The sequence below is a fragment of the Ambystoma mexicanum genome, chromosome 6p (genome assembly GCF_040938575.1).
Source record: "Ambystoma mexicanum isolate Mex_15411 chromosome 6p, UKY_AmexF1_1, whole genome shotgun sequence".
Lineage (NCBI taxonomy): Eukaryota > Metazoa > Chordata > Amphibia > Caudata > Ambystomatidae > Ambystoma > Ambystoma mexicanum.
In genome coordinates this window covers 1,015,798,030-1,015,819,522 of record NC_090935.1, presented here as the reverse complement: position 1 = coordinate 1,015,819,522, position 21,493 = coordinate 1,015,798,030, and the positions used below count along the sequence as shown (strand labels likewise).

At 42.2% G+C, this 21,493-nt stretch overlaps 1 protein-coding gene across 1 annotated transcript in view; it reads right to left on the bottom strand.

Moving 5' to 3' along the window:
• The window catches only part of ADAMTS19 (ADAM metallopeptidase with thrombospondin type 1 motif 19), a 2,156,963-nt gene that overhangs the window by 2,121,891 nt on the left and 13,579 nt on the right, over positions 1-21,493 (bottom strand). Inside the window, exon 2 of the mRNA XM_069625625.1 lies at positions 19,295-19,899. Within this exon, the coding sequence (XP_069481726.1) occupies positions 19,295-19,899 (605 nt within the window). The remainder of the gene's footprint in view (positions 1-19,294; positions 19,900-21,493) is intronic.

The window sequence follows — 21,493 nt, the reverse complement described above, 5'->3', positions numbered from 1 at the left end:
TTTATACCTTTTCCTCTAACTACATTGCCCTTATCGCAATCTGCTACAAATATTGGTAGTTTCTTTGATCCTTCTCTCTCTTTCTCGACTCATAATTCTGTCAAAGCCGCTCTTGTTGCTACAACCTTTTAACATTAGGAAAGCATGCCCCTATCTGTCCTTTCATGTGACTAAGCTCTTGATCAGTTTTCTTTGTTTCTCCAGACTAAACTCCTCCTCCTCTTTGTGAATGGGTTAACCTGCATACAAGCTTGGTCGTGTGCGCTCTATCTACATTTCGTCTCTTTGTATTCTTCTTGGCTTACCTCCTTCCCACTCTATTTCCCCTGCCCTTTCCTCACTTCATTGGCTTCCATTTGAATGCTGCCTCATATTTCAATTCCTTTGTATTGTATTCAAATCTCTACATGGATTGGCTCCTCCCTATCTTTCTGCTCTTGTTTCTTTTTACCCCCCTGTCATGCACTCTGCTCTCGATCTCAGTTGCTTCTCTCAGTTCCTCGTCCACCCGTGCACTCTCCCGCTTCTGTTCCTTCTCGCTTCTTGCTGCAAAAAACTGGAACACATTACTTCTCTTTCTCATTATCAGACTCACCTGAAAGACTATCTTCTTTCTCCTTCTTCGACTTAACTCCATTGGTTAACTTACATTTCCTATGCAAAAATGTTGTAACATCTTTTAACGTGTAAAAGCGCTGCAGGGTAAAGTGCTATATAAATAAAATAAAAGAAAAAGAAATTTCAGGAGAAATACAAGAACTTCTGAAGGCGGTGGTAGAGCAGGTTCAACTGCACAAGAAAGTAAAAGGGTATTTCCCAGTAACACATTTCAGAGAACTAAATGGGTTTGTGGTGTACCATCACTTCAAGGTGGTGACAAATGCCATCTTAATAACTGTATTGAAAACTCAGGACTGACTTTTGAAACTCCACCTTAAAGATGCCTATTTCACAGTCCCCCTTTATTATGCTAAAATATGTTTTTGCTATTGTCCTGACATTTTTAAATTGTCATACCTTCTTTTGGGGATTTTGTCAGACACCTGACAATTTTCCCCAAACCTTTACATCAGTGGTTGCTTGCTGTTGGTCAAAAGTAATACACCTATTGATGTGCCTTGGAAATAGTTTAATCATAGCAGAATCTTCAGAAGAATGCAGATTGCACTTGATCACTACAATCTATCTCCTTTAATAGTTAGGCTCTTTCATCAATTGAGAAAAGTCAGATGCCTCCCCCCACAGGTCATATAACTCTTGGGATTCATTAAATACTTCAGAAAATCCCTCTCAGAGTACAACTTCAGAATACACACTCAATAAGAAATGAAATGATGGGGGTTTTCAGGTGTCCAATGATTTCCCTTAGAGGACACATCTGGATAATTGGCTTCATGTCACCCTCAATTGGGGCCTTTTTTTTACAGGCCTGTTCTTTTATGGGTGCCTCAAGACAATAAAGATCAGTTGTGGGGGGCGTGGCTTGGTGCCGATGGAATGGCGAGCAAACCATTTCACGCCTGCTCCAATTTTATAATGAAGAAGTTACTGGTGATGTGATAGTCAGTAGTTCAACCTGTTTGCTGCTCCGATGAGCTGAGGAGATGCTTGCTGCTTCAACTGGTGGCCTGACATTCCATTTCTACCTTCCTGGAGATGATAGGGCCATCGGCTGCAGTAAATCAGAATCCCACGACAGGAGCTGCCGCGTCTCCTGTGAGCTGCCTGGGAACAGGTAGAACATTGCAGCAGTCTTTTCAGTGTAATACGCTTTCTTCACAACACGGACCAAAATCTATATTATCTTCTAGTGAAGAGAAAAAGGTACTTATACTTGACATAAAGGTTACATTCTGTGAATTACTATTGATGAACAAAAATGTTTCTACCTAGTATGGAGCTTTTGATATACAAGGGGCCTGGGAAAACTATAAGCATATTTATTTACGTACTCTGCAAGAGTAATATCTGCTCTGGTGATAGGGTATGAATGGAACTATTTAACTGACATAAAGGCAAGATCCTTTGAATGAATATTGGTGGCTGTTATTTCTCCACTTGTTCTGGCGTTTTTGATTTACATAGTGACTGGAAAATAGTACTCTTATATATTAAGTACTATGCAAGATTAATCTCTGGTCTGCTGACAGTGCATGAGAGGTACTTTTTGACATGGCTTCTCAGAAAGGCTCAGCAAAAGGGTCTGGGGACAAGGAATTGTTTCCATCAGTAGCTTCTAATCTCAAAAGGCCAAAAAATGATCTCCCTCTCAAATTTGATAGAGGCTAATATGGAAGCCATTTTATTAGAAATAAGAGCACATTAGCCTTTCACGGAAGTTACAAACAATAAACTTCAACAACTAGGTGAGAGGTGGTCTAATTCTGAAGCAAGAATAGAATAAGTAGAAAGGAGGGTTGGAGGTATGGAAGATGTTACACATCGAGTTATATGCAAAGAGAAATGTGTATTAGCTCTTCAAAGCAAAATAAGGATTTTGGAAATAGAAACCACAGAAACAACCTATGCATATTTGGTCTTCCTGAGGGAGCTGAAGTAGAAGATGCATTTTCTATTTTTTTTAAATACACGTAACTTTCTCAGATTTCACTCTTCTATTACTTTAAATATAAAAAGGGCACTTTGGATTGGCTTAAAATAAACTTGCTCCTCATAAGAACTCTTACCCACAATTATTTCTGTACTTCTTACATACACACATATTTAATTGATGATAAGGAAAGCAAAGGAAACAAATCACCTAACTTGGATTGGCCAAAGAAGCTGCATATCACAGGATGTATCTAAGGTAAATATGCAGAGGAGAAAAGAACTGCTATCTTATCGACCAACTCTCAAGCAAATGAATGCAAGATTTCGTTTGGTACATCCCTGCACATTCAAAGTTACTATTAAAGTCAAAATATCTGCATTTGATGTTCCTGCAGATCTCGATCTAAAACCATCGATCACATGAGTGAACTGAAGCCCTATGTTTTTTTTTTTAATGTTCAATTGCATAACCTTGAAAAGAGATCTACTCCTACTGAGGATGAGAGCTTATTTAGGAAAATTGTATGTCTATACTATACTATTAACAAAAAACTTTCAGAGCAAGCTTGTGGAGTTTTACTTAAATATAAATCAAATATGTATCAAACTTCCAATAAGGCAAGGCACTTGAATCTTATCTAAAAATCGGAAAGGAAAAGAAAATCTCAAGTATCAAAAATGAACCAGGAATGGCTGTATCATCTTAGAAAGCTATTTTAGATGTATTTGCCAAGTTTTACAAGAATCTATATTGTTCAGAACATATTGACTCAAAAATAGATTTTAATAATATAATTAGGCAGTTAAAAAAGATTCTCATCCGGATATTGATTTAAGCCCCTTCGATAACCCTATACATCTGCATGAAATCTCTAAAACCAAAAGATTTGAACACGGGTAAAGCACCCTTCCAAAATGGCTTTTCAATTGATTTCTTTTCACATTTTGCTTTCACCTTGACACCAAAATGAGACTCCCTATATAAATGTTTTTCTGAGATTGGTAGAACATCTGGCCGGTTTACTGAAGACCTTCTGAATCTTTTCCCTAAACAGGATAAGGATAATTTACTACCTAAAATCTATAGGCCAATATCACTAATTAACTCAGATTGTAAAATCTTTGCTAAAATATTAGCTAATAGAATTTAACGTTTTACACAGAAATGTATCAAATCCGATCAGGTAGGGTTTGTCAAACGAAGAAATATATCTTCAAATGTTAGACTGTTTATGAATGTGCTTTATATTAACAAAAAGAAACATTAGCCCATAGTTTAATCGTTTTGGATGATGAAAAGTATTTGATCAAGTAGAGTGGAATTACCTTTTTGAAGCGCTTAGGTGGTATGGTATGGTATTGGGGATGTTTTTCTATCCCTGGTCAAACTTTAAATTCTGACCCCAAAAACTCTATTTTAATGGACATTTCTTCTAGTTCTTTTCATTGCAAATATACCAGAGTTGTCCTTTATCCCCAATTCCTTTTGTTTTATTCCTTGAACCTTTGTTGGAACTTTTTTGAATGAATATTTATATTTCAGATATTAAGATTGGCCAATCTGAAATTAAAATTGCAGCCTATGCTGATGACATATTGCTTTTTTTAAGAATCCAAGTGAGGCACATGTTAACTTAATTGATAGTATTTCAAAACAATCTGTATTTTCTGGGTATAAATGAAATAAGGACAAATTGTAAATGCTTCCACTTCATTCTTAGTGTCTCAAACATGATTTTGCTAACTTCGGTCTGAAATGGTGCCTGGTTTCCATTAAATATTTAGGAATCGCCATTGAATTCTCGAATGCAGAAATAATTAAATTGAATATGCAAACCTTTTTAGCGAGATTACGTGAATCAGAAACTTCATGGTCCCCATTATATTTGATGTGGTGGGGTAGATTGCAAGCCATTAAAATGATGTTTACACTGGTGGTTCTATATTATCTACAAATGCTTCATATCTCCTTTCCAGCTTCCATTTTGAAAATCTATCAGCACGAGTCTTCTAGTATTTGTGTGGGGCCACAAGAAACTTTAAGTAAACTAAAGAACTAATATGAGAATGGTGGCGTTAGATTACCAGATGTCAAGAGTTATTACAAGACCCTTATACCCAAGCTAGCTATTATACCGCACTATGTTAGTAGCCTCACACCCAGTTAGGCCTACTTGCTGTATTCAGCCCGCTCGCTATATCGTGCTGCATTAGTATTTACCAATCCAGTGATATTGTACCTGCATTTAGCACTTTTATTCTGCATGGTATAAACATTACTATATTTAGCTAGCCTTGCACTCTGCTTTCAGACCAATTACCACACTATGATTTGTTTGCATTTGTTCGATTTTACATTAGCTGACGGTGCATTTTGTAGTGAAACCTTTTGCCACTCAACACTGTGGGAGCATCCCTGTTTCTTAGTCGGACCTGCCTTCGGCACTCAGCCCACCTGCCTCTTCCGTGCCAGATCAGCAGGGACTGTACTTATCTCAGACTTCACCCATAAGTATTATATCCACACATCTGGCCTTACGGCTCATCAGTAGTGGCCTGGTACCCCTAAAATGCTTTACTATTTGCCCAGTATCAGCCATGCTCAACTGTCTCTTCGGCATTATGTTCCCCTTCTGCCTCTTAGCAGATAGTACCCCGTGCACAGGTACACACCTCGTTGCCTTCAGCAATGGCCTCGCCAGATTGGCTTTCCCCAGGCACCACCCCATACCCTGTCCGACACCTTTTCTGCCATCCACCTAACCATTCCCAAATAGGTTCATCCGAGCGCACTCCCCCAGCACCATCACCACTACTTCAGGTAAAAAGCACACATCTACAGATCACAGAGCTGCCTCTGCACCCATACCACCAACCAGGATAGGCCTCAAAACTCATCCCATTTCAGAGAATGATAGGACTCATCGCCTAAGATCTCGCACCAAGTCCATCCACCGGAGCCTCACCCCCACTACCACAACACCCAAAGCACCTAAATCTATTGACCACTGGCAACACAAAAAGTACAACACAACTACGACTCCAGCCTTCACCAACAAAACATCAGCTGTCTCACAATCCCAGAACCCTAAGATCGCCCCGGTAGCAGATCCTAAGCCACCCACGACCTTCAAGAGCACCCTTGTGAACGCCCGATCCCTAGGAGCTCATGCTATTGAAATCCATGACCTAATCATTGAACAAAACTTGGACATTCTAGTAATTACTGAATCCTGGCTCCACCAAGCATCAGGACCTCTTCTAGCCTTAGCTATCCCACCGGACTACTCCATCCTCAGAGCTGACAGAAACGTATCTACAGGAGGTGGCCTAGCCATAATAGCAAAGAGCAAACTACAAATCAGATCAAGTGCCATTGAAGAAATCACAGGTTAAGAGTTACTGTTAGGTAAATTCGCCATGAATGAGAATACCACAATTAACATTGTGGTGATTTACAGAACACCTAGCTCTAATAGTCACCCAGAAATAGACATCCCACTACTTCTCTCACCCATCATCAAGCCAAAAACAAAATGTATCATTTTAGGGGACTTGAACCTAGGCTTCAATGATAACTTAGACCCGAAAGTGCCAGCCCTCCACCTAACACTCAAAGAAATGAACTTCAACCAACTGGTTAACCCCCCTACGCATTCTAAAGGTAGAACCCTGGATTGGATCCTCACTCTTAACACCAGACTCACCATAGACTTAATTACCCCCGTAAATTGGATACATCACTATTGCATAGAATTCCCGCTCATGAGTGACCAACCATGTCCTCCCAAATCTACAATAATGGATACCGTTGAAGCTAGAAACTCACGGAAGCTTACTGTAGATAACTTTGCGCTCATCCTTAACAAAACATTAGAAAATAACGCAATCATCAGCAATGATCCTAACATCATCACTGACTACTACCACAAATGCCTCACTCTCACTATCGAGGAAGTAGCCCCCATCACAACGAAAATCAGACGTGCCCACAAAAAGACTCACTCTTGGTTCAATGAAGAATTAGTCTCCCTAAGAAGAACTAAACGTGTGCTTGAACACATTCATAGCAAGTGCCCTACCATTGATTCCACCAAAGTCTTCAAGAACGCAAACAAGATCTATAAAACAGCCATTATATCCCACAAAGCGAACTCCTACAACACACGTATTAGCAACGCCTCTTCAGATTCGAAAGAACTTTTCTCCATCCTTAGAGAACTGGAAAATCCCAAACCCATCGTGACAGCCTCCAATTCGAGCAAAGAATGGTGCACAACCATACAAGATGCACTTGCATCCAAAATATCTTTTCTTCAAAACAAAATAGCCACAAAAAAACTGCTCCTTGCAGACAAAAATACCATTACCCCAACCCCACCCCTACACCCAATGATAACACCAACACACTATTCCATTTCACCCCAGCCACCCAAGAAGTAGTTTTTGACACTATTTCCAAGCTTACAGCATCCAACTGTAAAGGGGGCAGCTTCTTTGATACAGTCCCCTCCAGTATCAAAGAAGCTTGGGTCACTCCACTTCTTAAAAAACCTACCCTAGACTCCACAATGCCGACCAATTACCGACCTATAACGACAGTCCCATTCCTACTCAAACTCATAGATAAAATAGCTTACGATCAAATCCAAGTACACCTTGATCAGAACCAACTCCTTATAACAAGACAATCAGGCTTCGGGCCAAACCACAGTATGGAAACAGCTCTATTAGACCTCAAAATCCAAATGGACAACATTAGAGACCAAGGAAAACTCTGCATACTTCTGCTCTTAGACCTATCCGCGGCTTTTGACCTTGTAGACCATGATAACCTCTGCACCTCACTTGCCAAGGATTTTTATTTCTCCAAGGACGCCACGATGTGGGTGAAATCCTTCCTGGAAGAATGCACTTCGAGAGTAGCCATAGGCAAAGAAGCAGCAGACCCTATCCCAGTCCCCATCGGAGTCCCCCAAGGTTCATGCCTATCCCCCACACTCCATAATGCCTACACAAAGCTCCTCTTTTCGGCATTAGATGATATGGGTGTCATCTACACTAACTTTGCTGATGACACCCAGATCCTCATACCCATCACAGGTAACTACTACCAAGACACTGTGACTATTAACAAAATAAATGGCATCATTCAAAACTGGATGGCTTTAAATAGTCTGTGTCTCAATGATGAGAAGACACAAATTCTCATCGTGGGGTCCCCAGCCAAAATAGCCACCCTCCACTCAGAATATGCAACCATCAACATTGATGGGACCTCAATCCCTATACTCAAACAGGTGAAAACCCTTGGTGTTTACCTAGACGCCAACCTTAATATGACCAAACACATCAGCTCCCTCTCATCATCCACGGCCAACACATCCAAGCTCATTGCTCTTAGTGGGCAATTTCTAACATCTACTAACTGTCTCACCCTTGCCAGAGCCCTTGTACTTTCCAAGCTGGATTAATGCAATGTGTTTTTGCTAGGTCCCTCCAACACCAAACTTGCCAAATTGCAGCTCTTGCAAAACAAAGCCTTAAGGGCAGACCTAGGGATAAAAAAATGTGATCATATCTCCAAGGCAAGAAAGGAAGACCACTGGCTCCCCATTAAAGCCAGAATTATCTTTAAAACTCTCTGCATCACTCACAAATGTTTTGCCAAAAAAGCCCCCATCTACCTTAATAATGCCCTACAGACAAAAGAGGTTTCAAGAACCCTCAGATCCACGGACAACTGTCTGTTAGTACCCTCCCGCTACAAAACAACTAGGGCAGGTGGCAGTAGTTTTTGTGTGCTAGCACCCAAACACTGGAACACCCCCCCCTCTCAATATCAAGAAAGAGTCATCTTTCCCCGGCTTTAAGAAACGACTAAAAACATGGTTATTTAACCAATTTTAGCACATCACCGTGACAACTTAGGGAAACAGAAGACTCCCAGTAGTCATTTGCAAATCGTGTAAATTAAGCCCATGAATGTACTGCATATTTTCTTCTGTATACTTTTCTTGTTTTATGTCATTGTAGTATGTACAACTGCTTTACTAATGCCCAACACTCTCTGTAACCATGCCGTGATACCCCAGGGTCTGGGCGTGTAATAAGTGAAATAAATAAAATAAGCTCAAAACTGGTTTCTTCCTAATGAACATGTCCATATACCTAAATGGTTGACTGTTGAGAAAGAGCTGGTTTCACCCTTTGATATTAAAGATATAACATATTTGTAATCAATCTAAATCAGTTTATTCCATATCAATGTATTTGAAAATCTCCAATTTAAGAGAATTCCTTTTCTATTAAATAGATTAACCATTAAAAACTCTGTCTCCAGTCTTATGGTGTAGTAAAAATATAACCATGGTAGACCAGTACTATAAAAAGCCTGGTTAAACAAGGGAGTAAGATATACTAATCAAATTATAATGGGAAATAATATTCTTACATCTGAAGAATGTAAAGTTAATTTTTCTTATACATCTAATCACTATGAGTGTGTGTTTGGATGTTTTTTTTTTACTTTTTATTTATTGGCAGAGGTTCAGCAATACACACGTCAGAGAGATATGCACAACACATACATTGCCAGTTTCCAGTACATTTAGCGAGCAGGTAATACAGTAATAAGAGAATGTAATTCAATTTAACATGGTGCCATGGTATTCAAGACTATTCCGGGGTGGGCCTGGGTGAGTTGTGGTCCGATACACACTCAGTTTGATTAATCAGATAACTATTGAAGGCAGACCACACATTCCTTGGACGAGAGTGCACAGGGAGCATCATAAGGTATTATTCTTCACACGTTTCGGACCAAGTGAGAGTGCTGAGCTTCTTCTGGAAGGTGGGAGGGAAGGGGCTTTTCCACCATTGGAGCACACATTTCTTGGCTACCATGCAACTGATGTTAAGGAACTTGGCTACCCTTCTGGTGTCATCTGATCCCCATACTCCAAACAAGATTCCCAACGGGTTAGGGTCAATCACTACCCCAGTAATGTCAGTGAAGGCCTTGAGGATCCGCTCCCAATATTCACCCAGTGCACTACAAATCAAAAACATATGAATGTGGTCTGCACACTCTACTTTACAGCGGGTGCAGACGTGTATGTCTGTGTGATTGAACCTGGAGAGTCTACAAGGGGTATAGTATAGCCTGTTGAGCAGTTTAAACTGCATTATGCGGTGACGGAAATTAAGGGATAGTCTATTCATGTGCGAACACATGCTCTTCCACAGGTGATCGGAGATCTAGAGGCCTAATTCCCCTGCCCAAGTCTCACGTACCCTGGAGGGTCGGGTCGGAGTAGCTGCGAGTATCATTTTGTACAAAGAGGATATGACACCACGGGAGCCACTAGAGTTCGCAATGTAGGCCAATACGGGGGTGTCAGGTGGTTTGTTAGGGAAGGAAGGCCACCGGGCGTGAAAGGCCGCACGAAGCCTGTAGTATTGCAGCATCTCCAATGCAGATCCGGAATGTTCCCGACACCACGATTGTGGGTCAAAGAACTTTCCAGTAGGGAAGAAGCATGTGAGTGCTTGGTAACCCAGGGCCCCCCAGTGCCGGGCCAAAGCTACATCCTGCGTGGGCTCCAGTCCAGGGAACCGCAAGGCAGGTAGCCATTTATAGTAGGGATGGGATTCGGGTGTTGCCTTCAGGAGATGGCCCCAGGCAAATAGGGTAGCAGCCACAGGATTCAACGGGGCGTCAGGGACATAGTTCCGGTGGAGTATTAGAGTCATAATATTAGTCTCACCTGCAGCCAATGTTCCAGTTTTACATCAGGCCGGGTCAAGGGGCTTGGGTACCAGTACGTGGTGTATTGAGCCTGTGCGGCTGTCCAGTATGACACCAAGTCAGGCACTGCAAATCCCCCCTCTCGTATGGGAGCACCACATTTCTTACATACTGCACCCGCATGCCACAAGAATTGCGCACACATTTTGTGGAGTCTCATGAAGAATTTTTTCCCTGGCCAGATTGGAATATTACTAAAGACATAGAGCAATTTGGGAACCAGAATAATTTTGATGAGGGAGAGTTTTCCGGCAAGTGGCAGTGCGAGAGAACGCCATCTGGCCATTTTCGACTCAGTTAGCTGTGCAACAGTTGCGTAATTATCCGCTAGCAGGGTGGCTTTTGACACGGACACTTGGACACTTAAGTACCTGATGCCGCCTGGGGACCAACGAAGTGGGAATTCTGAAACAGTTTGTGGGGTATTGGCAGTGAGTGGAAGAATTTCTGATTTGGAGTAATTGATAGTGAAGCCAGAGCAGGTACCTATGCGTGTGATGTCTCGCAGGATGGGATCAAGGTTGGTGGCAGGGTTTCTAATGTAGAGCAGCACATTGTTGGCATAAAGAGATATTATTTCAGGGGTGTATTTCAATCGGACCCCTCTATGGGCATGTTGTGCTCTAACATGATCAGTCATGGGTTCTATTACTAGTGCAAAAATTGAATGGGGAAAATGTGCATCCTTGGTGGGTGCCCCTGAGGAGTGTGAATATCTCAGATGTTAGGGAGTTGATCCGGACTCTAGCCACAGGATCAGTGTACAGCAATTTAATATATTGAATCATGTTAGGGCCAATACCCATTGTCTCGAGAACCAGACACATATTTCCAGGAGACCATATCAAATGCTTTTTGCGTGTCTAACGTGACGGCAACAGCGTTCGAGTCCTGGTCAATTCTGACCATAACATTGAAAAGCCACTGAGTATTGTGGGAAGTGGACCTTCTGGGAACAAAACCACCCTGATCTTCCAGTACTAAGTGTGACATGATCGTACGGAAGCGATTGGCCAACACCTTTGCAAAGATCTTGGTATCCATATTAATGAGTGAGAGAGCTCTATATGAGCCACATTCATTGTTCGGTTTGCCAGGTTTAAGCAGCACGGTTAGGGCCGCCTCATGGAAGGAAGAAGGGAGGACAGCCAGTTGATGTGACTCATCCCAAAGCTCCAAGAGTTTGGGGGCCAGAACAGCTACATGTTCCTGATAAAACTCAGGAGTGGGCCCGTTATGGCCGGGGGCCCTACCTTTTCGGGATGCCAGAGATTGCTTTCACTATCTTGTCCAGCAAGATCAGGGAATCCAGTTGATCCCTGGTCATATCAGAGATGGACATCATGAGAATCTGATCTAGGAGATCTTACATGTGTTGCTTGTCATGTTCTAAGGGTGACGTGTAGAGATTGGTATAGAATCCAGAGAAGACCCCTAGTATCTGCCGGTCCGACCATTGCGACTCACCCAGGGTGTCCTTAACCGATGTAATCTGGGCTTGACCCAACTCAACCCTGTTGAGTCTGGCTAATGTCCTCCCGGGTCTATCGCCCTCCCCATATTTACGTGCAGCCTGTGACCGACTAAAGTAACGGACCTCCCCGGTGGCATGCATTGCAAAGATCTCAAGTTCCTCGTTGATTTGGGCAAGTTTAGCGGGGTCGGTGGTGGAGGTACAATCCAATTCTAGTTCATGTAGCTTAGCTTCGGAACAGGCAAGATCATTTCTTATAGCTTTCAAGACACCCGACTCCCTCGAGATGGCCATCCCTCTAATGGTCACCTTGAAAGCCTCCCAGCGGACCCCAGCAGTAGTGGCCGGTAAAGAATTGCATTCAAAAAAAGTTACAATATCGGCTAATATGTTGGGTTTAAATACTATGTCTAAGAGGGTGGCAGATTTGAAACGCCAGGTGCTGAAAGGGGGTATAGGCGATCCAAACTCTATTGACAGGGTGATCAGAGCATAATCAGACAGTGTACATGTCAGTATCTGGGCTTCATCAGTCTTACCAATCTGGTCACTAGATACCAGGAAGAGATTGATTCTAGATGAACTGTCATGTACAGTCGAGTAATAGGTGTATTCGCGCAGATGAGGATGGAGAGCCCTCCAGGCATCACGAACCCTGAGTGTGACACTGTGCATGAGCAGTGCACGTGCAGCTTTATATAACACTCTGGGTGCCGATCCTGTTCTGTCCAGCCCAATGTCGAGTATGAGGTTCATATCACCACCCCAAATGATCTGGACCCACACGTAACCCAGTAGGATTGCAGTGACAGAGTTAAAGAATTCAGGGGAGTCGACATTAGGGCCGTAGGTGTTCACCAAAAGGTAGTCCCTCCTGATCAGCGTGCAATGTAGTATGACATACCTGCCTTCAGGATCAACGTAACATTTCAATAGGGCAAATCTAATGGACCTGTTGATCAGTGTGAGCACACCCCTGGCTTGTGTAGAGTAGGATGTGTAATATCTATTAGGCCCCCAGGAAGGGCCGATGTTGGTTGCCAGGTGAGGCCAGGCATGCATTTCATACAACATCAGAATCTTGGCGCCATGCCTTTGGGCATAAGCAATAATTTTGCGGGCCTTAGTGTGATTACTCAAGCCCCGGACATTCCAGGACATCACTTTAGTGGGCATTACATCCCAGCACGTACGAGTAGATCTATATTTCAGATTTATCACATTTCTGTAACAACACCTCTCCATGACGTGAAATGCCATTCTACCTCCGCATATGGTGGTGCATATGCAAGTAAGGAGCACAAGAGGGCCTATTAAGGCAACTATGGTATAGACCAGCCGGGTGGATTAATATTGTCCTGCACAGTAGCACGGGAAGAGAAGGCCCGTGGACAGAAAGAGTAATCACCGGGATCAAGGTAACTGCAGGGCTGACGGAAACAGATAGAGTCACATAAACAGTTGATGGACCCCGGGCGGCCGCGAGCCTCCACGGATCAGCCCTCAGCGTAGAGTCAGCAGGGTGGCGTGGTGCAGCCCGATGGAGGTGGTGGCACCGGGTCCCAGGATCAGCACAGGATGGGAGGAGGGCCTGCAGCTGGTGCAGCGGACCACAGCTGACGAGCACCAATGAGCTGCGCCAGCAAATGGGGGCTCACTGCACGATTGCGGCGCCGCTGCAGGCTGGCGGGATCCCAGGGGGGTCCACTACGGCTGAAACTGCCAGGGAAATGTCACCAACCTGGTCTGGGGCCAAGGCAGGTCCGTCCGTACAGGTGGAAGGACGGCAGACGTCCCAGGAGCCACAGGTAGCACCAGGCAGGGACTCACCGCAAGCTCCTTCCCCAGCAGCTGAGTGGGTCCTGGGTGGGGAGCAGACAGCCATTCGGTGCCTGACATGCAGCGCTGTGGGGTGAAGGGAGAAACCGCAGGCAGCAGATTCCGATAGAGGCAGTGTGGTCGATGGGGTGGTGGCAGTTGTCCCCCCAGGCGTCTCACGGCTGGTGATTATGGAGAGCCCCAACCCAGAGAGGCTGCAGGGCACTGCCCCGCCACCCCAGTAGTCGCAGATGGGAGCCCGCCCCTGTGCGCCTCAAAGGTTCGATGGTCGGTGGTGGGGATCCGGAGCCCCGATTACATCCAAAATTGAAACAGGACGTTCTCCAGTCCAATGGCTATCAGTGGCGGCAGGTGCAGATAAGGGGTGACAAGGAATCTGCAGATGCAAATGGATCAAGGCTGAAGGCACACAGAGCTGTTAAGCTAGGCAGCCATTCTAGGCTGCTCAACAGCACCCCCCGTGTTTGGATGTTTTAATATGGATGGTATAGAGAGAATTGCTATGGACCCTACCAGACTTCTTTACATGGAATCCCTTCATCAATTTAAATCATCTAATTTCTATAAAATATTGAATAAAGGAAGACCTCCAAACTTTAAATCGTTGTCAGAGTTACAATGGGAGGCAGATTGTGCAATACAGTTCAATTAATCAACATGGTCAATCATTTGGTCCAAGATTAAGGGGGTTTCAACTTCAGTAAATCTAAGACAAACACTTTATTATTTTGCCCAGAGAGCCTTTCTAACTCTGCTGAAATTATTTAAGTCTAAATTCTCAAATGATGATTTATGTTATGTCAGGAGTAAACTAGCTCATTTAAACATATGTTCTATGAGTGCCCTCTTTTGTTGGTATCAGGTATGGAATTCCCTTCAAATTATAATTAAAATCTTAATTCCCTTAAGTCTTTTCAATATCTCGTTAGGCAGTCTGGCATGTAATTCTATGAAAATTCTATCTATCAAATATGAAAAGAAATTGCGCTCTTTACAGATTATTTAGATGACACCATTTCATAATACATTTTTATTATAATCTGAATTAGTTCAAGCAATTAATATTTATTAAAGTGATTAAAGTGATGTTGTTACATGAATTGGAATGTAAATGGATATAACACATGCATTGTCTTATTAATATTTGTCTGTATTTACCGCCCTCTGACATTACCCTTCTTCTTCTCCATGTTGCGGTCTGGTTTTCTTTTGTGTCCTGAGTTCAATTTATGTCCTGAGTACCCTTTAGTTAGGAAATGAAGCAGTCTTACAAGGATTCCTTAAAAAGCGCATAATTAGATATGTAAAAGGTGTAAGTAATAATACATCTATAGGCTTGAATTGCTTAATAGCATAGGTTTCCTTAATGGATGTCTATACTCTGTTTTACGCTAAATTCTACATTTTGCCATTTCTACTATAATATTTTATGGCAGTAAATATTACTATATGTAGAACTGTATTTCTATTAATGAATTATATGTTATTGTTTGGATCTGAATAAAAATCAATAAATTAAATAAATAAAGCAGCTGTCAACAGAAAGAGGCCTATTAGTTGAGTTGGATTCTGTGGGCCAGAAAGAAAACAGAAAAAAATCCATTGATGGTTAACTCAGATGCATTCTTTGAACGGCAGGGCCAAATTTGATCTTCTCCAAATCTACTAGACGCAGCAGGTTAGGCAGGAGAGTGAAACATGGTCCGAACAGTGCTGGAGGACCAAGGTCAACATAGGATGTTTATGAGCAAATCAACTGGTTAGAGATGTTTACTGGCTCTGTTGTAGTCAGGTCAATTGCCAATGTGAGAACAGAATGTGCCACCCACATTCAGATGGATGACATCTTGGCTGTCTAATACATGAATGGACTGTGAGGTACAAATTCCAAGGGACTTAGCTAAAAATTCCAGGAGACTCTTCCTGAAAACACAAAACCAATTAAGAACATAGTTCCATACTGGCACCACCAGTCTATTGGCAAACCAGTTTTCCCATTCTATGCAGGGTGCCAGCAAGTGGAAAATACATCATCGGGTATTTCAAAGACTTTGAACAAATGGGATCCATTTCAAACATACCCTTTTGCCTACAGATTCAACTGCCAAATTGCTTGTTTCTTCAGCTGAAAGCCTGATCCAGATGCAGAAACAACAGATGCATGTTTTCAGCATTGTGTCCAGATGTCTGCTATGCTTGCCTCCTTTTCTGATTGTGAGATGGCTACATTAAATTGAAGCTCAGCAGGTAGCTGCCGTGCTGGTGTCCCCTCTTGGGCCCTATCGGGCATAGTACCCTCTACTTCAGAGTCTCTCACCCCACTTATTCTAATCTATTTCTGGGGAATATTACTTCACATTCAGTGCAACTTTCATTCATTGGCAATTTCAGGGAAACTGCAGTTGATGGCTTGGTTCCTACTTAAGATAGGTGGCACACTCCTGGAATGTCTTCATTAGCTGCAGGCCTCCTTAGGGATTCCTCAGTGCACACATTTCTCAGAGCATGCTATTCCTCGTGGACTTTTCAGAGCTGCTGGTGTGAACTAAGGGGTCATTATACCATTAGAGAAGATTGTAATCCAGGTGGTAGATTTATTTTTCAGAATTAGCTTACAAACTCTGTGACCATACTATCAGTTCTCATAGCTAGGCAATTTCATTGAGACACAACATTGTGGGAGGCACACCCATAGCAAAATGTAAGTTGGTCAAACATTTCTTGAAGAGCACCCAAAATTTAGAAACCCCCCAATTATAAATATTCTTGTTTATGGGATGTAAATTTGGTTCTTTCTGTATTCTTGTCAGTCACTCCCATTACACATTTTGTCAGCAAAATGTGTCAAATTCATTTGTCTGATTTCCTTTAGATGTGTTTCTGACGTTACAACACTGGACTTAATACGATGCACCTTTTCCAACTTTGGGGAATCCTTATACTTATGCAGCCATACAAAGATGGGTTGAAAAGATTCATTAATGGGGCTTATTACGAGTTGGGCTGTATTCTGGTGGTAAATACGCTGGAATACCACCCAATGGAATTACATTACCGCCACTTGGTCCTGTAGATTTACCGTCAGATTACAAGTGGTGGTGGTGGTGTTAGTCCCCATTAATTTGGAGTCCATACGACTCCATGGGGTATTTCAGCGGAATTACTGTGGTGGTAATTCTGCCGATTTAGCTGCTTTTTCGGTAGAACGTGGGCCAACTTGGTAGTATGGCAGAGTGGGGAAAGTGGAGGTAATTCCCTTACTGCTACTTCGTTCCCACACCACCAAACTCGTAATGAGCCTGATTGTCTATCCAGTTTATCTGAGGTTTCCAAAATTGTATGTTGTATGTTGCAATTGGCTACATGAAGATCTTAAAAGGGATGTCAAAATATGTATCACCAATTGTTTATCTTTTGGAGGAAAATGTGCATACCATGATGTCATCCATGAGTTTGATCGTGCCATTTTACCCTTCTTTCACTCTAAAACTAATTAAAGAAATCATAGATGTAATCAACAATTTAGTGTGGGACTGGGGTCTGTAAACTGAATGATGGAAGCAGTCACATTATGCTTTTCATCAGCAGAACTTTCATTCAGAGAACGAGTTAGAAAGAGAAACAGAGAGATCATAGTGACAGAAAGACACAGAGCACATAAAGTGGAAATAAGATGTTTTCATCTGGACCTCGACTTACCAGATTCTAAGCTATTATTTCTTATCTAAAACTAAAATATGTAATTTACTCTAATTTCAACTTTGGATATATTGCTCTACCCCTACACCTATTAACATAATATGTGTTTAACTCTATATGAATGATGGGAATTGGAAAAGATATTATAAAGAGTGAATTGGAGCAAATGTATAATTTTAGGGCTACAATACCAATGACAAGTCTTCAACCTCTTTAACTCATAAAACACTGAGCATTTATCTTAGAAGGTCTTGAGTAGAAGCTAGTGTGCATCTGAAGCCATCAGATATTTGTGGTATTGGAAATGAGGTATTGCCAGAAATGGCCACATAATTCATCTTTTAATTGACCGGAGTGGCACAGAGTGGATTGTGCTCTATTTGTCTTCCTCGCTAGAGCAGAATACAAGGATTGGGAGATGGTCTTGTTCATCACAGGCCTAAATGGCCCTGCATTTGAAAGATTTGTCTTCATGCATTGGGAGAAGGACTAAACTAGAGTTGGCTGTAGACTAACGAAGAGTGGTTCAGATGAGATAGGTTAGTTATTGTCTCATTAATCATATTCAATAATGACCATGTAATAATTTAATCTTCACCTACAGCAGTCCAAAACTATTCAATGTTTCAAGAGTTACAGATACATTTAGAGCAACCTCCTTCTTAGAAGAGAGAAGATAATGTCACAAACGGCATAATATGTTTAAATAACACCATATTTATAGGAAGTCTCGTGTCTCGTAGGTCTATCGGCTTGTTTGTGTGTGTAGTTAGGCTGGGTATTTAATGACCCTGCATTGTGAGCCCCCTTGGGTTGGCACTCCCTTGCTTATTTACCCACTTGTCCGTTTGCATTTGTCTTGAGGGAACACATTTATTTTTTATTCTCTATTTATTTAATTGTTTAGTTATTTATTTTGGATTTCAGCGTTCAACTGTACCTTTTGCTTCCCTTTGTAAGTCTCATCCATCTTAGGCCAGGTAATAAAACTTAAAAGGAGAGAATACCTCTCTGACCTCCCATGCCATCCCTAACTAATCCCAAAATTATTTGACCACCTCTTATACCTCAAATTCTCTTGGTCAGTGAAAGGTACATATTTGAATTGTTGAATAATGGTAACAGTAACACCAACCTCACTTCCCATATCCCTAAAAAAATGTTGCGTCTGGGACAATTTATCAAGACTGCTTCAGTAGACACAGGAAACTAAAAGCTCTAGTCAAAGCTACTAGAAGATTCAAGGTGCCTTCGGTAAAATTCTGCACAAATGACTGTGACCTTCTCCAAGGGCACTGTGCAGCTTTTCCTGATATACAGTTCACCCTTAGTCCTCTAACCATACCACTGCACTCAGGAAGATGTCAGGCCACCCTCCTCGATATAACCTCTGGGTGGCTGCATTGCTGTCCAGTAAATGATGCAGGTTACACTAAGGATCCTGTTTGAGTAAACTCATGAATCATTCTGAAAAACAATGGGCGACCCAAACTCTATATCGCCTGCTTTCTCAAAGAACATTGCATTGTTTTTCTACTGGCATCAGAAGGAATTTTTCACAGGATTTACCTGAAGCATTCATCTGCCGGGATGAACCATCTCGCCTCACCTGCACCTCGTGTCGTAGTTCAGACAGACAAAGTGCAAATGCTACTAACTAAATCTCGCACACATCCAATTTATCTTTCAAAAACTATTTTGAGGAACAATTTGAACATTTGAAAGAGGAGAAACTGTAAGTTACAAGGTAAATGTGCACGTGATCCCCTGATAGGAAGGCAGTGATGGATAAACAGAACCTATGAGATTTCCTAGCTGTGAGCTGCTTTCAGGTGGCTGCTCAATATGTTAAGAAATGGCAATGGACATGGCTCCATTCATGCATGCCACGTGTGTTCTACAATGCCTCTGTTACATACCAGTCCTCCACCACATGTGCTGAGGGAAGCGTGGGATGCATGGTGGTGGAGCACAGTGCCAGTGTAGTAGCATTTCCTTTCTTGCTGGTCAGCTTCTGCAGAGCCCCTCTCATCTCGCAGCCTCTCCTCCACCTGGAAGCCCTGTGACAGGAAGCGGCTGTCCCTCTTCAGCAGAAGGAAGAGCTCTTTCCCAAAGGCAGGCACTCGCAGCCTCACCTCCTCTCCATAAGCAGGGGGCCAGACAGAGGATGGCAATGGCTGACGGTTATCCTCATTTTTTCCTGAAGGCACAGGGTTGGGTGCAGAGAATGCAGGTTGCATGGTCCGGCCGCTGTGACCTGGGGGAGATGACCAATGTTCGAACTCCTGAGATTCATACTCCTCTTCCTCCTGTTGTATGTCTTCTAGAGTGTGCACCTGGGAAGAGGACATTGCGGAGCGCACCTCCCGGGAGCTTACGAACCCGGTCATGTGTGAGGGGTCCTCCTCGCTACTAGGGAAGAGCTCTGGATTTGATCCATCTTCCCTTCGTTGTTCATTGGGTTCCCACTGGGTCGGAAAGATGATCTCCCACTCGTCAGCCTCCTCCAAGCTGGGCTGCAAACCTGTGGATACAGATACAAGAATGGGTGCTTGTGGCTAGGCATTATCAGCAGAGCATTCCTTCTGAATAGTTCTGATCCATTAGTGGGTAGTCGGTACATTAACACAGTTTTTCCGCCAATCACTGCTGTTCTAATTTGACACATCACAGACGTCTTTTATCTTTCACCTAAAGAACCTATGACCACGGGTCACTATATACATATATTTTATCGCATTTGGTTTATTTTCAACGAACATAAAAAGCAAACCTTTTACATTTACATTTCATTCCTAGAACCATAAAAAAAATCCTCCAGAACGAACCAAGGAGCATTGAGAACACTCCCACTTCAAACATCAATTTCGTAAATTAGCTATAAAAACAATGCCTTACTCAAAGTGGTTAAATTAAAAAATCATTCCTTAAAAATGCATTTAATGAATTCAGTGTGGCTAAAGCCATACTTAAATGTTCACCAATTAAAAACATCTCCCACCATTCAATGGCCGATAGGGATTTCATTTATGTATTTATTATGTTTTAATGGGTTTGTTACAAACCTTTATAAAAGAAAAACAAAGAAGAGAAGCGCACGTCAACATGTTCCATTTAACAATGTGACGTGAAGAAGGATAAAATAAGACATTCTAAGGTAAATATAAAGGAAGAGAGAAATAAAAAAGACATTAAAAAATAGTTGTCATTATATCACACATTTTCTTATTTGGTTCATGTGTGAGTCTTATTTCTTATGTTTTGAGATCAGCTTCTGCCTTTGTCAGTTTTTCCACCATTTTTTCTAAAAGGAAAGTTAATTCAATGGTTAGTTTTCAGTCCAGGTCTTAAAAGGACACACTACACCAGTCGTCAACAGTCATTGATGGTCTTGCTAGGATGAACCTCCCCAGATGGTTGGTACGTTCTTGTCTCAAATTTGGACATGATAAGGTTAAATGTTTCAGAGTATCGTTATTTTTCCTGCAAAGATGGCATGTTAGTAATGCAGATCCATCTTTTGTCCGGATGCTTAGAGTTTCTCTTGTGTGAAATTGGTTTAATCGAAACTTCATAAAGAGGGACCTACGATCTCTTCCTGGAAACTTTTCTAAGTGTGGCTGAATCCTATTATATTTCCTAGCTTCAGTAGGAACCATTTTCATGACTCTATATTTGGAGCGTACTTCACCAGTGTCTATCCAGTCTTGTGTCCATAGCATGGATTTAACTTTGTTTGGATTGTTTTGCAGAAGGCTTCTACTAGCACCTATGGCGGCCAATGTTTTTTCACAACGTTGGGCCCACTGTGTTGCAACACTATCACAGTTGCCACTAGATGGATCTTTGAAAATTACATATTGCGGATCTACCTGCTCTGCAGTCATTTTGCGATACTCATTAAGGGTGTTACACATTATCCTTACGTTAATGGATAGGAGAATAAGCTCTTATCTTATGCATGCAGTAGGTACACCCTTCGGGAACCACAAGATTTTTGACCAGAATGAGTGTTCAAGTGAAGCCCAATGTTCTGCTGGACATCCAAGAGCGCAGTCTGCTCCATGTATCAACGCCAGGACAACCTTCTGTTTATAAAAGTTCAGGACTGGCTTCAG